We start from the raw sequence: 18687 nt of genomic DNA on the forward strand, positions 1-18687 counted from the left end.
TTAACTATTTAAAGGGTCTGATTGGGAGATAAAATTTACCCATCATTCTGAAAAACTTTTTTCTATTAATTTGCTTATTTTTTGTATAAATTTCGTGGTATACGTGCCTAAAAACGGTCGGAAATATCGCGCATACCAGTTTTATTGAATACGTACTCGATTCTCATCAATGGCAATAAGCATTCAATTACATCATTTCACTCTGTAATAAGCGTTCATATAACAATAAAAAATGTTATTTATATCTTAAATTTAAAGCTGTGAAAGGGTAAATTGAATCGAAGGAAATATAGGAAATTTGTTTTCGAGTTCATTCTTATTTCAGTTGATTAAAATATCGTAATCAATTTATTTATTTGAGATAATACAATAAACAATTGTTTATAGTGAAGTAAAAATAAAACCATACAATTTATTGATACAAAATGAGAAGTATGTGAATATTTTTGAGCATTTAATGGATTCACAAGACATACTAATAAAGAAAAAACACATATAATACAAAGATTTACGAATGAAATGTACAATTTATAAAATAGTGATGTAAATCCTGCAAGATTTGAATTATTTTTGAAGTTCTTTGCAAGTACAAATGACAAAGAAGAATTTTATAAAGGCATGATGAATTTTAATTCTAGTAACATTCCGTTGTGCTTATCGCAAAAAATTTCACGCACAATATTCGTAAATAAAATGTGGAAAAATGTTAAAGAACCAAAATGCATTTCATATGATCCCACCAAGCCCATTTTTTTTCATTAATTCACAAAATTTCCTATCGAATAGACCGTTTTTTATCGAAATCCGCGAAGACGGGAAACATTTTTGCTTTTTTTTTTAATAATTATTTTTTTTACATACTTTGGGTCAAATAAATCGATGCTTACCGAGTGCATTTTGTTCCTCTAATTATAGTCTATTTCAGAAAGGTATAGAGTAATAAAATGGGGAATTCCCTTCAGTTCGGCTCAATTTCGGTGTCGGTCATAGGTGTAGGTCTTGAAATATTGTGTAAGGATTACTTAGGTAGTAGTAATCGTTACGATTTGCGTTTAACAGGTTAAACGGTACCTAAACAAACCTTTCTATTAGTGCGTCTGCTTAATTCAAACTCTATTTCAGATTTGGCTTTCTTTTTTTACGAATATCCTACCGGCACGCCTTTCAATGTTTGTGAATGGATAACAATAGGCTAAGCCCATATATTGACCACAACCCGGGTGGTACTACGTACACTTGATAAAAAGGAAGATTTTCACAATGAAATCAATGCCAAACTATGAAAGTGGCTTAAATAATCGTTGGGTAAATCTGTGGTCCCTTTGCATACCTAATGAGGTTTTATTACTCTATACCTCTCTGGAATAAACTATAATAGCTGTCGATTTATATAAAAATTTTGCAGTTCCGTGATCACGGGTCTTTTTTGAGATTGCCAGCTTCTGGACTTTTAGCCGTTCGTAGCAACTTTCGTAGCAATACAAAAGAGCGTTAATCGCGTGATTTTGACGTATGCAGAGGTTACTTCTCTCTCTGTTTGTTTGTTTATGGTGGTCTTTTGGCTTTGCTTGTTTTTTCTTCGTTATTTTCTAAAACATCGTTCATAAATACTGGATTTCAAACAAAATATCACGGTAACAAAAAGCAGTACACGCGTTAGAAACAATAACAAAATTTGTAGGTTAACAGCAGCAATGTCAAATTTATGAATAGGTTGTAGAATTTGCTACGAACGTCAAATGGTAAACATCACCCGCGAACGGCAACGGCAAATGCAAAGTTTATGAATCGGCCTTTAAAAAGTTGTTAATGAATATGGATATAAATCACAATTTCTAAGTAGTAAGACATAAGATCAAAATGCAACAATGTAAATTCGATTTGGGAGAGCCTTAGAAACTGTGTGAATCAAAGTTATGGATAAGAAATGAAAATTGAATTTATGTAAGGGAAAAATGTATTTTGAAATGGTTGAAAAATGAAAAGTTGATGACTCGGAAAATATTGTTTTATCGAAGTCGTTTAACACGAATATCACGATGACTTGCAAGGTACCTAGTGCCCGGGGTGGATGATTTATACGTCATTTCCTGAAGCCTTTCGGAAATTCGGAAATATCTACATTACCAGTCAAAAGTCTTTGCCCATCCTATAATCCATTCATGGAATTTCAAAATAATACACTTCAAATTTTCATATTGTCAAGCGAATGTCGAAACGTTTTTTACTGTATACGTGCGCAAGCTTACTTATTCTTCAGCCCTGAATTATTTTTTTGGTGTTTTTGGTTGTAGTTAGCCCTCTGAGTCGCAAAAACGTTATGTGATTCATACTTTTTGGACCAAGACATTTTTTTGTATAAGTGCGTATAAGAATTGTTTTTGTTGTCGTAAATTCAGACTTTTTAGTTTTAAAATGGATGAAACTAAGAAACTATCAATAGAAACTCGTGCATTAATCCGCAAGACTTCATATTTTAGACCAGAACTTTCCAAACTTTTTTTCTCGTAAGCCACTTTCAAAATACTAACACAAGTTTTAGTTGATACCTTCACATCATATTACCAATTCGTCAAAAAAAATCTAACTATGGAAATTCAAGTACATTCCTGTTGTGGTGCTTCCCGTTGACCCCTGGAGGTGCACTTGGACCACTTTGGGAATCATTGATATAGGCACAACAAAATACAGGTGACATTTCCTTGAACAACTTCCTGAATATAACAAAAATCCTACGACCTCGAGAATTCACGTCACTTTCTTTTATAATCTTCTTATGATCTGATAGCATGCAATCAACTTTGTCCCCTTCGATATACCTGATACACGTTTTAGGAAAAACCAGCTTATTCACCCTGGGCCCCATATGTATACCGTAACAACAAGTATGAACACATTATCTTTAATTCGCACCACTCAGGACCGAAATAAGTATGCCGAAATTGTCGCCAACCTTCATTAAATGGAGATGGTACCTGAAGAAGAAGAAGACTCACATGCACCCAGGAAAATTTTACTTTTACTCGGGACAGCAAAGAGAGCACATCTCGAACGTCTAGATCCCAACGGAGCTAGGGAGCTACACTGCTCCTAGATATTCGACACGTATTTTTGTGTATGTTGGTTTGTTGGTGTATGTATACATAAGTTTGAGTAGTTATCGAACTTTTATTATTGAGGTAGAAAACTTTGATGACGGCCTCGAAAAACCAAATAAGCTAAAAATAAATGTATTGTATTGATCAGTAATTGTGACAAACGATTCACGGGTACAGATGCTGCAGCTCAGATTGTGGAATCTAGGGATCAGCCTTTGAGTAATTCTACAAAAGGAGATTGAGAAAGACTGGCCTTTAAGAGGTTGCAGTGGGCTAAAGAACATGCAGGGTGAGAGACAGTTTTATGGAGGTCCAAATTTGAGGTTTTTGGTGTTTTTGCGCTTGACAAAGAAAGGACGGATGGAAGATCCATGTGTAATCCAGACTGAAAAAGGCGGCGAGTCTCTGTGGACTCTAGGGATCAGTCTTTGAGGAATTCTACAGAAGGAGATTGAGTGAGGCTGGCCTTTTCGGAAGGGTGCTAATGAAGAAACCTCTTTTATGACGTCAAAATAAAATTAGAAGCTTGCAGTGGGTTAAAGAACATGGACGCATGCAGGGTGAGAGACAGTTTTATGGAGTGATGGGTCAAAGTTTGAGGTTTTTGGTGTTTTTGCGCTTGACAAAGAAAGGACGGATGGAAGATCCATGTGTTATCCAGACTGAAAAAGGCGCGAGTCTCTGTGGACTCTAGGGATCAGTCTTTGAGGAATTCTACAGAAGGAGATTGAGTGAGGCTGGCCTTTTCGGAAGGGTGCTAATGAAGAAACCTCTTTTATGACGTCAAAATAAAATTAGAAGCTTGCAGTGGGCTAAAGAACATAGACGCATGAAGGGTGAGAGATAGTTTTATGGAGTGATGGGTCAAAGTTTGAGGTTTTTGGTGTTTTTGCGCTTGACAAAGAAAGGACGGATGGAAGATCCATGTGTTATCCAGACTGAAAAAGGCGCGAGTCTCTGTGGACTCTAGGGATCAGTCTTTGAGGAATTCTCCAGAAGGAGATTGAGTGAGGCTGGCCTTTTCGGAAGGGTGCTAATGAAGAAACCTCTTTTATGACGTCAAAATAAAATTAGAAGCTTGCAGTGGGTTAAAGAACATGGACGCATGCAGGGTGAGAGACAGTTTTATGGAGTGATGGGTCAAAGTTTGAGGTTTTTGGTGTTTTTGCGCTTGACAAAGAAAGGACGGATGGAAGATCCATGTGTTATCCAGACTGAAAAAGGCGGCGAGTCTCTGTGGACTCTAGGGATCAGTCTTTGAGGAATTCTACAGAAGGAGATTGAGTGAGGCTGGCCTTTTCGGAAGGGTGCTAATGAAGAAACCTCTTTTATGACGTCAAAATAAAATTAGAAGCTTGCAGTGGGCTAAAGAACATAGACGCATGAAGGGTGAGAGATAGTTTTATGGAGTGATGGGTCAAAGTTTGAGGTTTTTGGTGTTTTTGCGCTTGACAAAGAAAGGACGGATGGAAGATCCATGTGTTATCCAGACTGAAAAAGGCGCGAGTCTCTGTGGACTCTAGGGATCAGTCTTTGAGGAATTCTACAGAAGGAGATTGAGTGAGGCTGGCCTTTTCGGAAGGGTGCTAATGAAGAAACCTCTTTTATGACGTCAAAATAAAATTAGAAGCTTGCAGTGGGCTAAAGAACATGGACGCATGAAGGGTGAGAGATAGTTTTATGGAGTGATGGGTCAAAGTTTGAGGTTTTTGGTGTTTTTGCGCTTGACAAAGAAAGGACGGATGGAAGATCCATGTGTTATCCAGACTGAAAAAGGCGGCGAGTCTCTGTGGACTCTAGGGATCAGTCTTTGAGGAATTCTACAGAAGGAGATTGAGTGAGGCTGGCCTTTTCGGAAGGGTGCTAATGAAGAAACCTCTTTTATGACGTCAAAATAAAATTAGAAGCTTGCAGTGGGCTAAAGAACATGGACGCATGAAGGGTGAGAGATAGTTTTATGGAGTGATGGGTCAAAGTTTGAGGTTTTTGGTGTTTTTGCGCTTGACAAAGAAAGGACGGATGGAAGATCCATGTGTTATCCAGACTGAAAAAGGCGCGAGTCTCTGTGGACTCTAGGGATCAGTCTTTGAGCAATTCTACAGAAGGAGATTGAGTGAGGCTGGCCTTTTCGGAAGGGTGCTAATGAAGAAACCTCTTTTATGACGTCAAAATAAAATTAGAAGCTTGCAGTGGGTTAAAGAACATGGACGCATGCAGGGTGAGAGACAGTTTTATGGAGTGATAGGTCAAAGTTTGAGGTTTTTGGTGTTTTTGCGCTTGACAAAGAAAGGACGGATGGAAGATCCATGTGTTATCCAGACTGAAAAAGGCGGCGAGTCTCTGTGGACTCTAGGGATCAGTCTTTGAGGAATTCTACAGAAGGAGATTGAGTGAGGCTGGCCTTTTCGGAAGGGTGCTAATGAAGAAACCTCTTTTATGACGTCAAAATAAAATTAGAAGCTTGCAGTGGGCTAAAGAACATGGACGCATGAAGGGTGAGAGATAGTTTTATGGAGTGATGGGTCAAAGTTTGAAGTTTTTGGTGTTTTTGTCCTTGACAAAGAAAGGACGGATGGAAGATCCGTGTGAAATCCAGACTGAAAAAGACGGCGAGTCTCTGTGAATGTTTAGAGATGTTTTGGAGAAATAACGACTGAAGATCTGGTGCACATTTAAAATATTTTGAAAAAAGAAGAATATAAAAAATATTAAAGACAAATGTGGTACGTTCTAGCCAGCGACTGATTGGCAGAAAATCCATTTTCCAACATGACAACGATCCCAAGCATTCCCGATTGAGTTGTTGACGGTCAAATTGGACACTGAAGTTAGAAAGCAGTTCACATCTTTGGAATATCTTGAGAAACGAAGGAGCAGTCTCACCCATAGTGGAATTTAGCTCAGCTTTCAAATTAGTTGGGCTAAGGTCTTTCAAATAACTGTGGATGCCAAACAAATACTAAACAACGTAACGTATTCAATCTTGAATAACCTCTAGAACTTAATTGAAATAAATGGTGAACTTCTAGCTCCAGCTGGAATTGTATTATGGAAATTAGTGTCCAGTTGAATTCAATATATATTACTTGGTAAATTTCCACTACAAAATAAGTTTTTTATATTTTCGCTGACGTGTGCGATCACGAAGACCCAAAGTTAATCAAGAAAAATAATAAAAAAAAGTGAATGGACTAAACGATGATAGTTTATGACAACTGAAATCTCGTAACAAACAATAAAATGAAAAATTTCTTACCTTATCAAGTCCGCTTTTCTTTTCCGGTCTCGGAGGTTTCTTCTCGCTTTTTTTGCCGTTAAAAACTTCGACGCTTTTATCAATTCTAGGATCATAATGCGATCCGTCATCGATACTTCTCTCCCTCGGTATATATTCATTCACTTTACTTTTGTAATCCATAGTTTCGACGTGTCTATAAGGATCATCCTCCCTCGAAACCGCCCTATCGGAATCGTAATCCCCATGTCTCCTTTGACCGATATTCTCTTCGGTATGTTGCCTCTCGCTGGCTATCAATAACGAACTAGCAAAACCTTCGTCTTCACTTTCGTTGCAATAATCTTTCCGACTCCTTCTCGATCGAGATCTGAAATTATCAGTAGATTCTTTCCGGAAATCATTTTCGATACCGGAATCGACGAATCTTTCTCTTCTATCGTTTTCTTCGTAACGGTAATTATATGAATCGGTTCTTCTTCGAAGGGAATCTTGGTTAGATCTGGAAATGTTGTTGTATCTTCTATTTTCAGGTGACGAACTAATTTGGGAATCGAAACTTTTCGGTTCGTTATCGAATTGATACTGTTCCTCGATGTACTGCACGTATTTAGTTTCTCTAATATGCGGTTTTCCGTATTTATCCGGACTGGCAGTACCGTTTTTATATATATAAACGTTGGTAGGGTAGGTATTTTTTAAATATTCCGGTGAGGTACGTATCGAATTATCCGTTACCCTCCGGTTGATTCTAGATTCTAATTGATCTCTTCTTGCTGTTAGATTATTGGATAAGCATGTTAAATATTGTTCCTGAGATTCGAAAATTTCTGTCTTTCGTTTACTGTCCATTCCGTCGCCGCGACCTCTAGCGGACGAATCTAGATATCTGGGTGATTGTTCTTTTTCGTTGGTGGAATAACCGTTTAAATACGCGGGATTTTTGAATTTAGGAGTAATGGGGTTTTCTTCTTGATATTTATCGACTTCGTCGTAATCTTCCCCGAATTTAGTTAGGGTTTTGTAATTAACGTGTTCTTCGTACCCGAGTCCTTCGTCAGAATCTGAATGCGTATTTTTTTTATTGTAGCTGGTGTGTATGGTTTGTTTTGTGTATGAGTTGCCGTTATTTCCGCAAATTACTTGAGCGTATATAATTGGGCTCCCTGCAGTTGGCGAAGTTTCTTTAGATGGAGATTTGTCGGGGCTCAAGCCTCTAGTGTAAGAGAAAGGTTGGTTGTTATTGTGTTGTACGGAATTATGTGGAGAAATTACGACGTTCGTTTTCAAGGGCGGGGGTGAAGTTGATTCGTTACTTAATCTTTTAACTAGAGTGTTAACTTTACGACCTTTCGTTAAGGGTGGTTTTTCCGGTGGCATTTGGCTACTGTGGATCATTTTCGGAGAATCTTTTGGATTCGTTAGATTATTAATGGTTTTTTTAATTATGGGATTGGGGATTTCTTCTTCTTTTTTTATTATTTTTGCGTGCTTCTTTTTAATAAATTCGTTTTTTTTATTCTTATCAGCTTCATTTGGTGGTTTCTTTTTTCTTGTGATTGATTTCAATTTTCGAGCTAGAACTGAATGTTTGAATTTTTTTTCTTTATTCGAAATTTGTTCTGCTTTTTCTACGTCTATTATAACGGGTTGCGGTAGTTTTTGTTCCTCCGTAGGAGGGACTCTTACACCGGTTTCTTTGTATATTTCCTCATCGACTTCGTCGATGAATTGTTTCAGTTGTTCGGCGATACTCTCTTTTTTCTTCTTTCTAACGAATCCTTTCGGTTCGACGTTCTCTTTGTTTTGGTCGTTGTCTAATTCCGGGGCGGAAAAATAATCTTCTCTTTGTGTCACTTCTATAATCGGCGAGAGTTGTTTCTTTTCGTTTTTTCTCTTCAAAAATTCTTCACTATCACTTCCGGATCGTTTACGAAACTTGTTATCGTTATATTTGGTTCCGGTGGTTGATAAATCGCTAACTGTTCGACGTAGATTCGATTTTTTTGGAAGGGCAGGTTTTTCCTTTTTGAATATATCGAAAACTGAGGGTTTTTGAGAATATTTGGTTGCGGCGAAAGTTCGCGGCGGTTTTTTAGGCGGGACAAGTTCTATTGATTTCCTTTTACGATCAAGGGAACCTGAGAAGTATTCTTTCTTCTTTTTCCGATTCTGAAGCGTGTAGAACTTTTCTGGATCAACACCTGAAAAAAAATTATAAATACAGAGTGAGTTTTAAGTATAGAATGCTTCAATTTTCTCGGATTTCGATTAGGGTATACATTATTAAAGATATTACACGTTTCTTGTTTACTTCCAAATATCAATTCAAAAATAATCAGTATTTCGTAAGGATTTCTAAAAGCGAAAAATATATAGGGTGATCTATTTGAAATAACAAAGCTCATTATTTTTCAGAAAAAAGGAAAGATCTGACAACAATGTAAATGTCACCATAATACCGGCCGTATCACAAGACCGTATTGCGTTTAGTTTCTTCTAAATTAAGAATCTGAATAAATAGAAAGTGTGAACTCAAATAATTTCATCTTTTACTGGAAAAACGTGATGTAGGTTAAAAGAAAGCAAGCGAGCTTAAATTGTGAACAAAATCCATAAATAGAAACTATTAAAAAATTGCTGAATTTTTTTAAAAGCACCTAGTGTGATTGGAATTTCTTGAACTACTCAAAATGTTTCAGAAATTCCAAACTTCCGAGAAGTTGCTTCAACGATTCATGATTTTTCAGAAATAATAAGAAACTTGAAAGATTTTTCTCTAATTTTCATTGAAAAAATCGCAACCAAACTCTTAAAAAATACAAAAATATGAAGTGATTGAAGCTTCCTGAAATTTCTTGATCTACGTAAAATGTTTCAGAAATTCCAAACTTCCGAAAAATTGTTTGAATATTTGAAGCTTCATGAAATTGTTGAATGCCTCAATATTTTTTCAGAAATAACAGAAACTTGAAAGAAATTTCTCAAATTTTCATTTAAAAAATCCATAAATGCCATTAAACTCTTAAGAAATACAAAAATATGAAGTGATTGAAGCTTCCTGAAATTTCTTGATCTACTTAAAATGTTTTACAACTTGCAAACTTTCGAGAAATTGCTTGTATTTTTGAAGCTTCATGAAATTGTTGAATATTTCACGATTTTTTCAAAAATAACAAGAAACTTGGAAGAAATTTCTCAAATTTTTATTAAAAAAATCACAACCAAACTCTTAAAAAATACAAAAATATGAAGTGATTTAAGCTTTCTGAAATTTCTTGATCTACGTAAAATGTTTCAGAAATTCCAAACTTCCAAAAAATTATTTGAATATTTGAAGCTTCATGAAATTGTTGAATGCCTCAATATTTTTTCAGAAATAACAGAAACTTGAAAGAAATTTCTCAAATTTTCATTTAAAAAATCCATAAATGCCATTAAACTCTTAAAAAATACAAAAATATGAAGTGATTGAAGCTTCCTGAAATTTCTTGATCTACTTAAAATGTTTTACAACTTGCAAACTTTCGAGAAATTGCTTGTATTTTTGAAGCTTTATGAAATTGTTGAATGTTTCACGATTTTCTCAGAAATAACAAGAAACTTGGAAGAAATTTCTCAAATTTTTATTAAAAAAATCACAACCAAACTCTTAAAAAATACAAAAATATGAAGTGATTGAAGCTTTCTGAAATTTCTTGATCTACGTAAAATGTTTCAGAAATTCCAAACTTCCGAAAAATTGTTTGATTATTTGAAGCTTCATGAAATTGTTGAATGCCTCAATATTTTTTCAGAAATAACAGAAACTTGAAAGAAATTTCTCAAATTTTCATTTAAAAAATCCATAAATGCCATTAAACTCTTAAAAAATACAAAAATATGAAGTGATTGAAGCTTTCTGAAATTTCTTGATCTACGTAAAATGTTTCAGAAATTCCAAACTTCCGAAAAATTGTTTGATTATTTGAAGCTTCATGAAATTGTTGAATGCCTCAATATTTTTTCAGAAATAACAGAAACTTGAAAGAAATTTCTCAAATTTTCATTTAAAAAATCCATAAATGCCATTAAACTCTTAAAAAATACAAAAATATGAAGTGATTGAAGCTTTCTGAAATTTCTTGATCTACGTAAAATGTTTCAGAAATTCCAAACTTCCGAAAAATTGTTTGATTATTTGAAGCTTCATGAAATTGTTGAATGCCTCAATATTTTTTCAGAAATAACAGAAACTTGAAAGAAATTTCTCAAATTTTCATTTAAAAAATCCATAAATGCCATTAAACTCTTAAAAAATACAAAAATATGAAGTGATTGAAGCTTCCTGAAATTTCTTGATTACTTAAAATGTTTTACAACTTGCAAACTTTCGAGAAATTGCTTGTATTTTTGAAGCTTCATGAAATTGTTGAATATTTCACGATTTTTTCAAAAATAATAAGAAACTTGGAAGAAATTTCTCAAATTTTCATTTAAAAAATCCATAAATGCCATTAAACTCTTAAAAAATACAAAAATATGAAGTGATTGAAGCTTCCTGAAATTTCTTGAACTACTCATAATTTTTCAGAATTTTCAGAGAATTTTCTTAAGCTACGTTCAAAAAGGCATCTAACCCCGGACACATGAATGTTTGAAGAGGGTCAGAGAGTGCAGAAAACCAAAATTGGAATCAAATTTTTTCAAATCATCTAGAAATTCAATCAAACTTTTGAAAAATTGTTTCATATTTGGAAAAAACGTTTTTCACAAAAATACAAGTATTTTTCAATAATTATTGTTTCAAGTTTACTTTGAAAATTATTCCAATTTTTTTAGTGCTTTTTACTTTTTTCAAACTAATTCTCCACTTTTTAGTTCGATTTATTGTAAAAAAGAAAATGTTTCTTCAAGTTCTAGTCATTAGTTTTGTAAATCTGCAACAGATGATGCACGGATGTAAAATTCTTCTCGAGCAACATATTAAAATTTACGGTGTAAAATTTTAAAGTAATACTGATACAGGTAGTATAGTAAATCTCTAACAGAGGGCAGACAGTTGTAAGATTTCTTCCAATGTAAAGAGAAAATGATAATTTCGAAAAAAAATTCGTCGAAAAAAATTTTTTTACAACATGAACAGGATTTTAACCTACAACCGGTAAATCCAGAGGTATTAACACGCATTAACACGTGTTATATAAATATATATCACGTTATTTTAAATGGATCTGTGAATGTTATTATCGTCAGAAGGGCTACAAAGTGTTGTAGGTTATATTCAACACCTGTTTCGAGTTTGTTTACCTTTACCCGTTAGTTCTGAGCGTAACTGAAAAGTATTTACTTAACTATATCCGTTTCTGTAGTATATAAGGAACAATTTATAGCAGAGGTACAAAAGTATGGCAAACGTCAAAATATCAACTGGTACACACGTTTTACAACACATATATGTGTCGCATTCTGACTTGTCGTGTTGACACGTGTTAACACGTTGGGAAAAATATCGTAACTTTATTTTTTATCAACCGGACTGTACGTGTAAATCTAGTTGTGATTGTACTGCAATGAAACGCTAAAAAAAATGTGTTTTTGCCGACATAAAACCCACAATAATGACCCACAGAAGATTCCGATGACCACAGCCATAAAACCGCATTTGTGCATCTACGCCTACGGAGATCTACTTAAACCAATTAGAGATCGAAACAAAAAAAGTTTCATCGATTGCTCGGACATTTTTGTTGTTATTTATTCAACATCTCATCAAGAATCATGTTATCTACTTATTACTCTTAATAAATGATAAAAGATAAACAGGCACTGTCAGCTCTTTAGATTTATTTTATGAAACGTGTTTGCAAAAAGCGATTTTTGTTGTTTTTGATGTAATTTTATACGCAGAATTTGAATTCGTCCTTAGAATTGCTCGTATCACGTTTGTTCTTATATTTAAGTAGTAGCGGAAATTACTAATTACATGTACGAGGGTTGCTAATTAAGTTTTGAGATATGGCATTAAAAAATGATATGATAAATGAATGAATGAATTAAAAATGTCATGAAAAATGCCAATGTCAGATTTGACATATTCACATCAGTGTTGTCATCTTTCTAAACTTAATTTACAGCCCTCGTAAATATGTGGTAGTGAAATATATGAGGTTAAAGAAGTGTTGATGGATAATTAGTGAGGTTTTTTGAATCTTATATCAACAATAATGAATTTGGAATGCAAATTTTCAATTCAGCTTGTCCAAAATTCTTCAGACAAATCTACCCAATAATAACATGTGAGGATTAATTTTTTTTAATTTTCTTGGAGGCAATCTAATCTGAAACCTTTCTCAAATTTTCATTGAAAAAAATCCATAAATGCAACTAAACTCTTTAAAAATCCAAAGATATAAAGTGATTGAAGCTTCCTGAAATTTCTTGAACTACTCAAAATGTTTCAGAAATTCCAAACTTCGAAAAACAAAACTGTTTGAATGTTTCAAGCTTCGTGAAATTATTGAATGTTTCAAGATTTTTCCAGCAATTATAAGAAACTTGAAAGAAATTTCTCAAATTTTCATTAAAAATATCGATAAATGCAACCAAACTCTTAAAAAATCAAAGATTAGAAATTGATTGGAGCTTCCTGAAATCTCTAGAGCTACTGAAAATGTTTCAGAAATTCCAAACTTCCGAAAAATTGCTTGTATTTTTGAAGCTTCATGAAATTGTTGAATATTTCACGATTTTTTCAAAAATAATAAGAAACTTGAAAGAAATTTCTCAAATTTTCATTTAAAAAATCCATAAATGCCATTAAACTCTTAAAAAATACAAAAATATGAAGTGATTGAAGCTTCCTGAAATTTCTTGATCTACTTAAAATGTTTCAGAAATTCCAAACTTCGAAAACCAAAACTGTTTGAATGTTTCAAGCTTCGTAAAATTATTGAATGTTTCAAGATTTTTCCAGCAATTATAAGAAACTTGAAAGAAATTTCTCAAATTTTCATTAAACATATCGATAAATGCAACCAAACTCTTAAAAAATCAAAGATTAGAAATTGATTGGAGCTTCCTGAAATCTCTAGAGCTACTGAAAATGTTTCAGAAATTCCAAACTTCCGAAAAATTGTTTGAATATTTGAAGCTTCATGAAATTGTTGAATGCTTCAATATTTTTTCGGAAATAACAGAAACTTGAAAGAAATTTCTCAAATTTTCATTTAAAAAATCCATAAATGCCACCAAACTCTTAAAAAATACAAAAATATGAAGTGATTGAAGCTTCCTGAAATTTCTTGAACTACTCAAAATGTTTCAGAAATTCCAAACTTCCGAAAAATTGTTTGAATATTTGAAGCTTCATGAAATTGTTGAATGCTTCAAGATTTTTTCAGAAATAACAAGAAACTTAGAAGAAATGAATATTTTAATTAGTTAATTGTTGTGTTAACATTTAAACTAAACGAAATTTTTAATCAACTAATGCACAACTTATTGAGACAACGCGATAAAAATGTTTCATTGATCTATCCTAGGAGCTGCTGAATTTTTTCAAACATTAATTTTCATATTTACCATGTTTTAATAATATTTTTTGTTAGAAAGCTTGCGCAAACTCAAATGGTCTTAAAGTTCCGAAAGTAGAGACTTTTTCATAGTAAATATCCCGTTTTTTTCAAATCTTTTTTCAGGTTTACAAAATTTCATCACGTACCTTGACTCGCGCTCGAAAAACTCACTCTTATAGTCTTGTAATGAGTGTGGATCGGGCATTAGAAATAATAAAATATTTCACCCCCTTCTTTTAGTTAATTGTTTCGAACTTTTGCAATCGCTCAATTTTCTAAATGCGGTTCCGATTGGCATGACTCTGAGAGGAGTTACAATAATCAAAACAATTGCTGGGAGAGTTATGTCAATCAAAATGAACAGAATGTCAAATCAAATGAAATAACAATAGCATGAAAACAGACTAGTATAAAAAACCAATTTGGTTCTCAAATCATTTGAGTAATTATCATTAATGTTATACTTTTATACAATGAACAGAACAGAAATAATAGCCACTAGAATAACGCTCCTAGAAAACATGTTTTGCCAACGAGAATCCGTCTGGATATAATTTTGTCACTTTTGTGAGAGGTTATCCGATTGGTAAGTGACCTCTTAGACTAACTAATGAAAGTTTAGTAGTAACTGACTTTATATATTGTAAAAGTGTATAAATACGTAAGATAGAACTGTCAAAATTACTATTGCTATTTCGTCGGCTGTCAAAATAAGTGCCAGATTTATTATATAGAATTCGCTTCAAAAGAGTTATTTTGAACTGATTTTCTATGAAAAGTTACCTAAAATCAAGATGTGCACATGCAAGAAGCTTTTTAATAGGATAATAAAAGTCTATCAGATGTTTCATATATGTATTTATCATTTTCCACGTGTTTTATTAGTCATCTTGTGTGCTATTTATCCTATACTGACATCTATCGTATGTCACGTGTATAATCAATCATTTTGTGTATTGTCTGTCACATCAAACATCTTATTTTCCATATTTTTCATGTTCGCATCGCTCATAATCTACGCCGAACATCAAAAGTGCTATATGTTCTATGCTCGTATCTGTCATATGCCACGTGTATCATCAATCATCTTTTGCGTCATCTGTCATTTTATGCTCTTGTGCTCCATATGTTGAATGTATACAGAGTACAGAAAAGGAGTAAAATCTTTGTATATGAAAAATGTCATTAGAAATGGGTTAAATAAGGGTGGCGCCACATTAGCATCGGTAATTTTTATGATATTTTAGGTTATATTTACTGAATTAACAAACTGCTTGAATCGTGAATTATATTAAATTTTTTTTCATCTACAATTACTACTTTCATACTCTTCATCTACACCAGCGCCATTCTTGAAGGTTTTTGAACTGTTATTTATCGAATAACAGTATCGAATAACACTTTTCGCATAAGAGATGTTCCTCCTTCTCACAACAGTCATATTGTGTACATATGTTCGATGATCGCATCTGTCAAATGTCATTTATTACCAATCATCTTGTTTGTCATGTGTCATATCAACCACCTCATTTATCATATGTTCTATGATCCTATGGGTCAACCATCTTGTTATCGTCTATTTTTGATTATCTGGGTCATCGTATTTTAGGACAACTTATTTTATTTATATTTCACACAAGGATGTTCTAATTCTAGTACAGTAATATGAATCAAAAACTGATAAATATTCCGTGAAATTTCCAGTATTCATCGTTTCACGAATGTAAAAGGAATGAACGACTTCCTACGAAAAATGAGTTGGCTCGCCGTTTTTATGGCACTTTTTCTACCCACCCGTTTGCGAAACTACTGTGCATTTGAAAAACAACTAAGCGTGATTCAAAATAATGAGAAATGTTATTTACACATTTGGAAATATTCATTTCTAGGTCAAAATCAACACATATCGATGTCTCGCCTTTTTAGCTAAACGCAATAAATCAAATGATACCAGCTTTGTTCCATGACCATGTCCCATTTTTTTCTATGAAATTTTTTATATAACCATTAGACATTGGAAGCATTACTTCAAATTATTTATCAACTTTGATTTTTTTGGTAGTCTGTCAAAAATTAATTGATAACATTTGCAAGAAATATATTAGGCAATCAGGGGTTGTTGGATTATGTCCTATTCGGTCGTTTTAGTGAGTGAGCCCTTCTTCTAAAAAAAAGACTTTCTCATGCAAATCGAAGCGTTCTATGCAAGTTGAGGAGGTATTCTCTCCAAAGAGTTGTTCGACCTGGGTGCTAGGATATTTGAAATCCATACAATTTCGGAGTCGCTTTTTGTAATTTCATTGACAAATTGAAGCATTTCAAAGTTTCTTGGGCTGTTGACTCTTTTTTTTTTTTCAAATGAACGGCTTTCCTATGCTAGTTGAAGAGGTGTTATCTCCAAACAGTAGTGTCGATAGTCGTTCCAACTGGATGCAAGGGTATTTGCGTTCCATACAACTGCGGAGTCGCTTTTTGTAATTTTATGGAACATTTCGAAGCATTTCAAAGTTTTTTGGGCTGTTGACTCTTTTTTTTTCCCAAATGAACGGCTTTCCTATGCTAGTTGAAGAGGTGTTATCTCCAAACATTTGTGTCGATAGTCGTTCCAACTGGATGCAAGGGTATTTGCGTTCCATACAACTACGGAGTCGCTTTTTGTAATTTTATGGAACATTTCGAAGAATTTCAAAGTTTCTTGGACTGGTGACTCTTTTTTTCCCAATTGAACGGCTTTCCTATGCTAGTTGAAGAGGTGTTCACTCCAAACAGTTGTGGCTAAATTATTTCGAACTGAATGCAAGGGTATTTGCGTTCCTTACAATTGCGGAGTCGCTTTTCGTAATTTCATTGAACAAATTGAAGCATTTCAAAGTTTGTTGTACTATTATCTCATTTTTCTCAAATAAACGGCTTTTCTATGCTAGTTGAGGAGGTGTTCTCTCCAAACAGTTATGGCTAAATTATTTCGAACTGGATGCAAGAGTATTTGCGTTCCTTACAATTGCGGATTCGCTTTTTGTAATTTAACTAAACATTTTGAAGCATTACAAATTTTATTGGACTGTTGACTCATTTTTCCCCAAATGAACGGCTTTTCTATGCTAGTTGAGGAGGTTTTCTCTCCAAACAGTTGTGGCGAAATTATTTCGAATTGTATGCAAGGGTATTTGCGTTCCTTACAATTGCGGATTCGCTTTTTGTAATTTAACTAAACATTTTGAAGCATTTCAAATTTTATTGGACTGTTGACTCATTTTTCCCCAAATGAACGGCTTTTCTATGCTAGTTGAGGAGGTTTTCTCTCCAAACAGTTGTGGCGAAATTATTTCGAACTATATGCAAGGGTATTTGCGTTCCCTACAATTGCGGAGTCGCTTTTCGTAATTTCATTGAACAAATAGGAGCATTTCAAAGTTTGTTGGACTATTGTCTCATTTTATCTCCAAATAAACGACTTTTAATGCTAGTTGAGGAGATATTCTCTCCAAAGAGTTGTGGCGAAATTATTTCGAACTGGATGTCAGGATACTTGATTGTCATACAATTGCGGAGTCGCTTTTTGTAATTTCATTGAACAAATTGAAGTATTTCAAAGTATTTTGGACTGTTTGAAACAATTGTGGCGGAAATCTTGCGGCCAGGGTTCTAGAATGTACCACATACGAGTTTTGTCACTTCTTTCAATAACGTGGAAGATTTTGAGGCATTTCAGAGGTTATTGGACTGGTACATACGCAGTTCCCTTCTTTTTAGTCGTAGAGGCTTCCGAATTGAATACTTTTTCAACAACGGTAACAATTTAGAGATTAATGGATTACTTTGTCTATTACCATCGTAGAAACGTCAATGCTGCATACTTTATTTGTACTGACTGTAGTTAAACGTTGAAAAGGGAAGAAGTTAATCTTTTAACAACGTTTTTTCTATTATTTTAACTCGTGTGAAAAGTATATACGGATAATACATAACATGTACTAATAAACGTTACCGAGAGTCCTTATATAGTTTTAGCAAAATATGAAGCTAACAATTTAGTAAAAAACGATCTTCATAAGAGTATTGAATTTAATTTGATAAATTTTGATAGATGACACTACTAACTAAGATATTTACTGTAGTGAAAAGACATCTGGGATACCTGGTGCAAACAAACAACTACAGAAAATCTAGTAAGAAAAGTAAAAAAAAATGTACATTTCCAAATTTTTTTCACAATTGAATTATAATTATTCCATTGAATTTGTTTTGCGCATGGCCTTACCGCGATCGAGTTTAATGTAATAAATACTTACCCTGAGGCGATGAAATGCAGTCCACTCGATCGACCTGGTGTAGAACACGTTTAGCTTCTTCAGCTAGTTCTTTTTTGGATTTGCTCAGTCGCTCCTTTCTAATAGGCGTCACACTGCCATCACCACTAACCGTACCACCCTTTAACGACGATTTTTCTCGCGGCACTGAAAAAAAAATATTGCAATTTAAATATTTTACGAGGTGTTTCAATAAAACTATTCTTCTCAAACTATAGAACCACAATTTGTTTATTATTTGAACATCGTGTATATGCACTTTTATTTCTATCCGTTGGACTAAAAATTTAATATAATCTATTTAATAATAAAACCTAATTACTAACCAAAAGCTTAGTAAGATCATTTTAAATATTATAACAAAATAATCTAAAATAATCGTTCTATGAGTTAAAAAATATTTCAACTGTCTATTAAAAGAAGTGCCTATGGATTATGGATGCTTCCTTATTTTATTACTCTCTCAATCATAAAAATAGACTATAGGA

General features: G+C 33.6%; 1 protein-coding gene across 2 annotated transcripts in view; it reads right to left on the reverse strand.

Annotated features, from left to right (window-relative positions):
• The window catches only part of LOC130895699 (uncharacterized), a 123808-nt gene that overhangs the window by 77496 nt on the left and 27625 nt on the right, over nucleotides 1-18687 (reverse strand). For both annotated transcript variants that reach the window (XM_057803171.1, XM_057803170.1), the window contains exons 2-3: nucleotides 18182-18346; nucleotides 6355-8537 (exon numbers count right to left, since the gene is read on the reverse strand). In XM_057803171.1, coding sequence (XP_057659154.1) covers nucleotides 6355-8537; nucleotides 18182-18346 — 2348 coding nt within the window. The remainder of the gene's footprint in view (nucleotides 1-6354; nucleotides 8538-18181; nucleotides 18347-18687) is intronic.

Source organism: Diorhabda carinulata, chromosome 6 (genome assembly GCF_026250575.1).
Source record: "Diorhabda carinulata isolate Delta chromosome 6, icDioCari1.1, whole genome shotgun sequence".
In the NCBI taxonomy this organism is placed as follows: Eukaryota; Metazoa; Arthropoda; class Insecta; order Coleoptera; family Chrysomelidae; genus Diorhabda; species Diorhabda carinulata.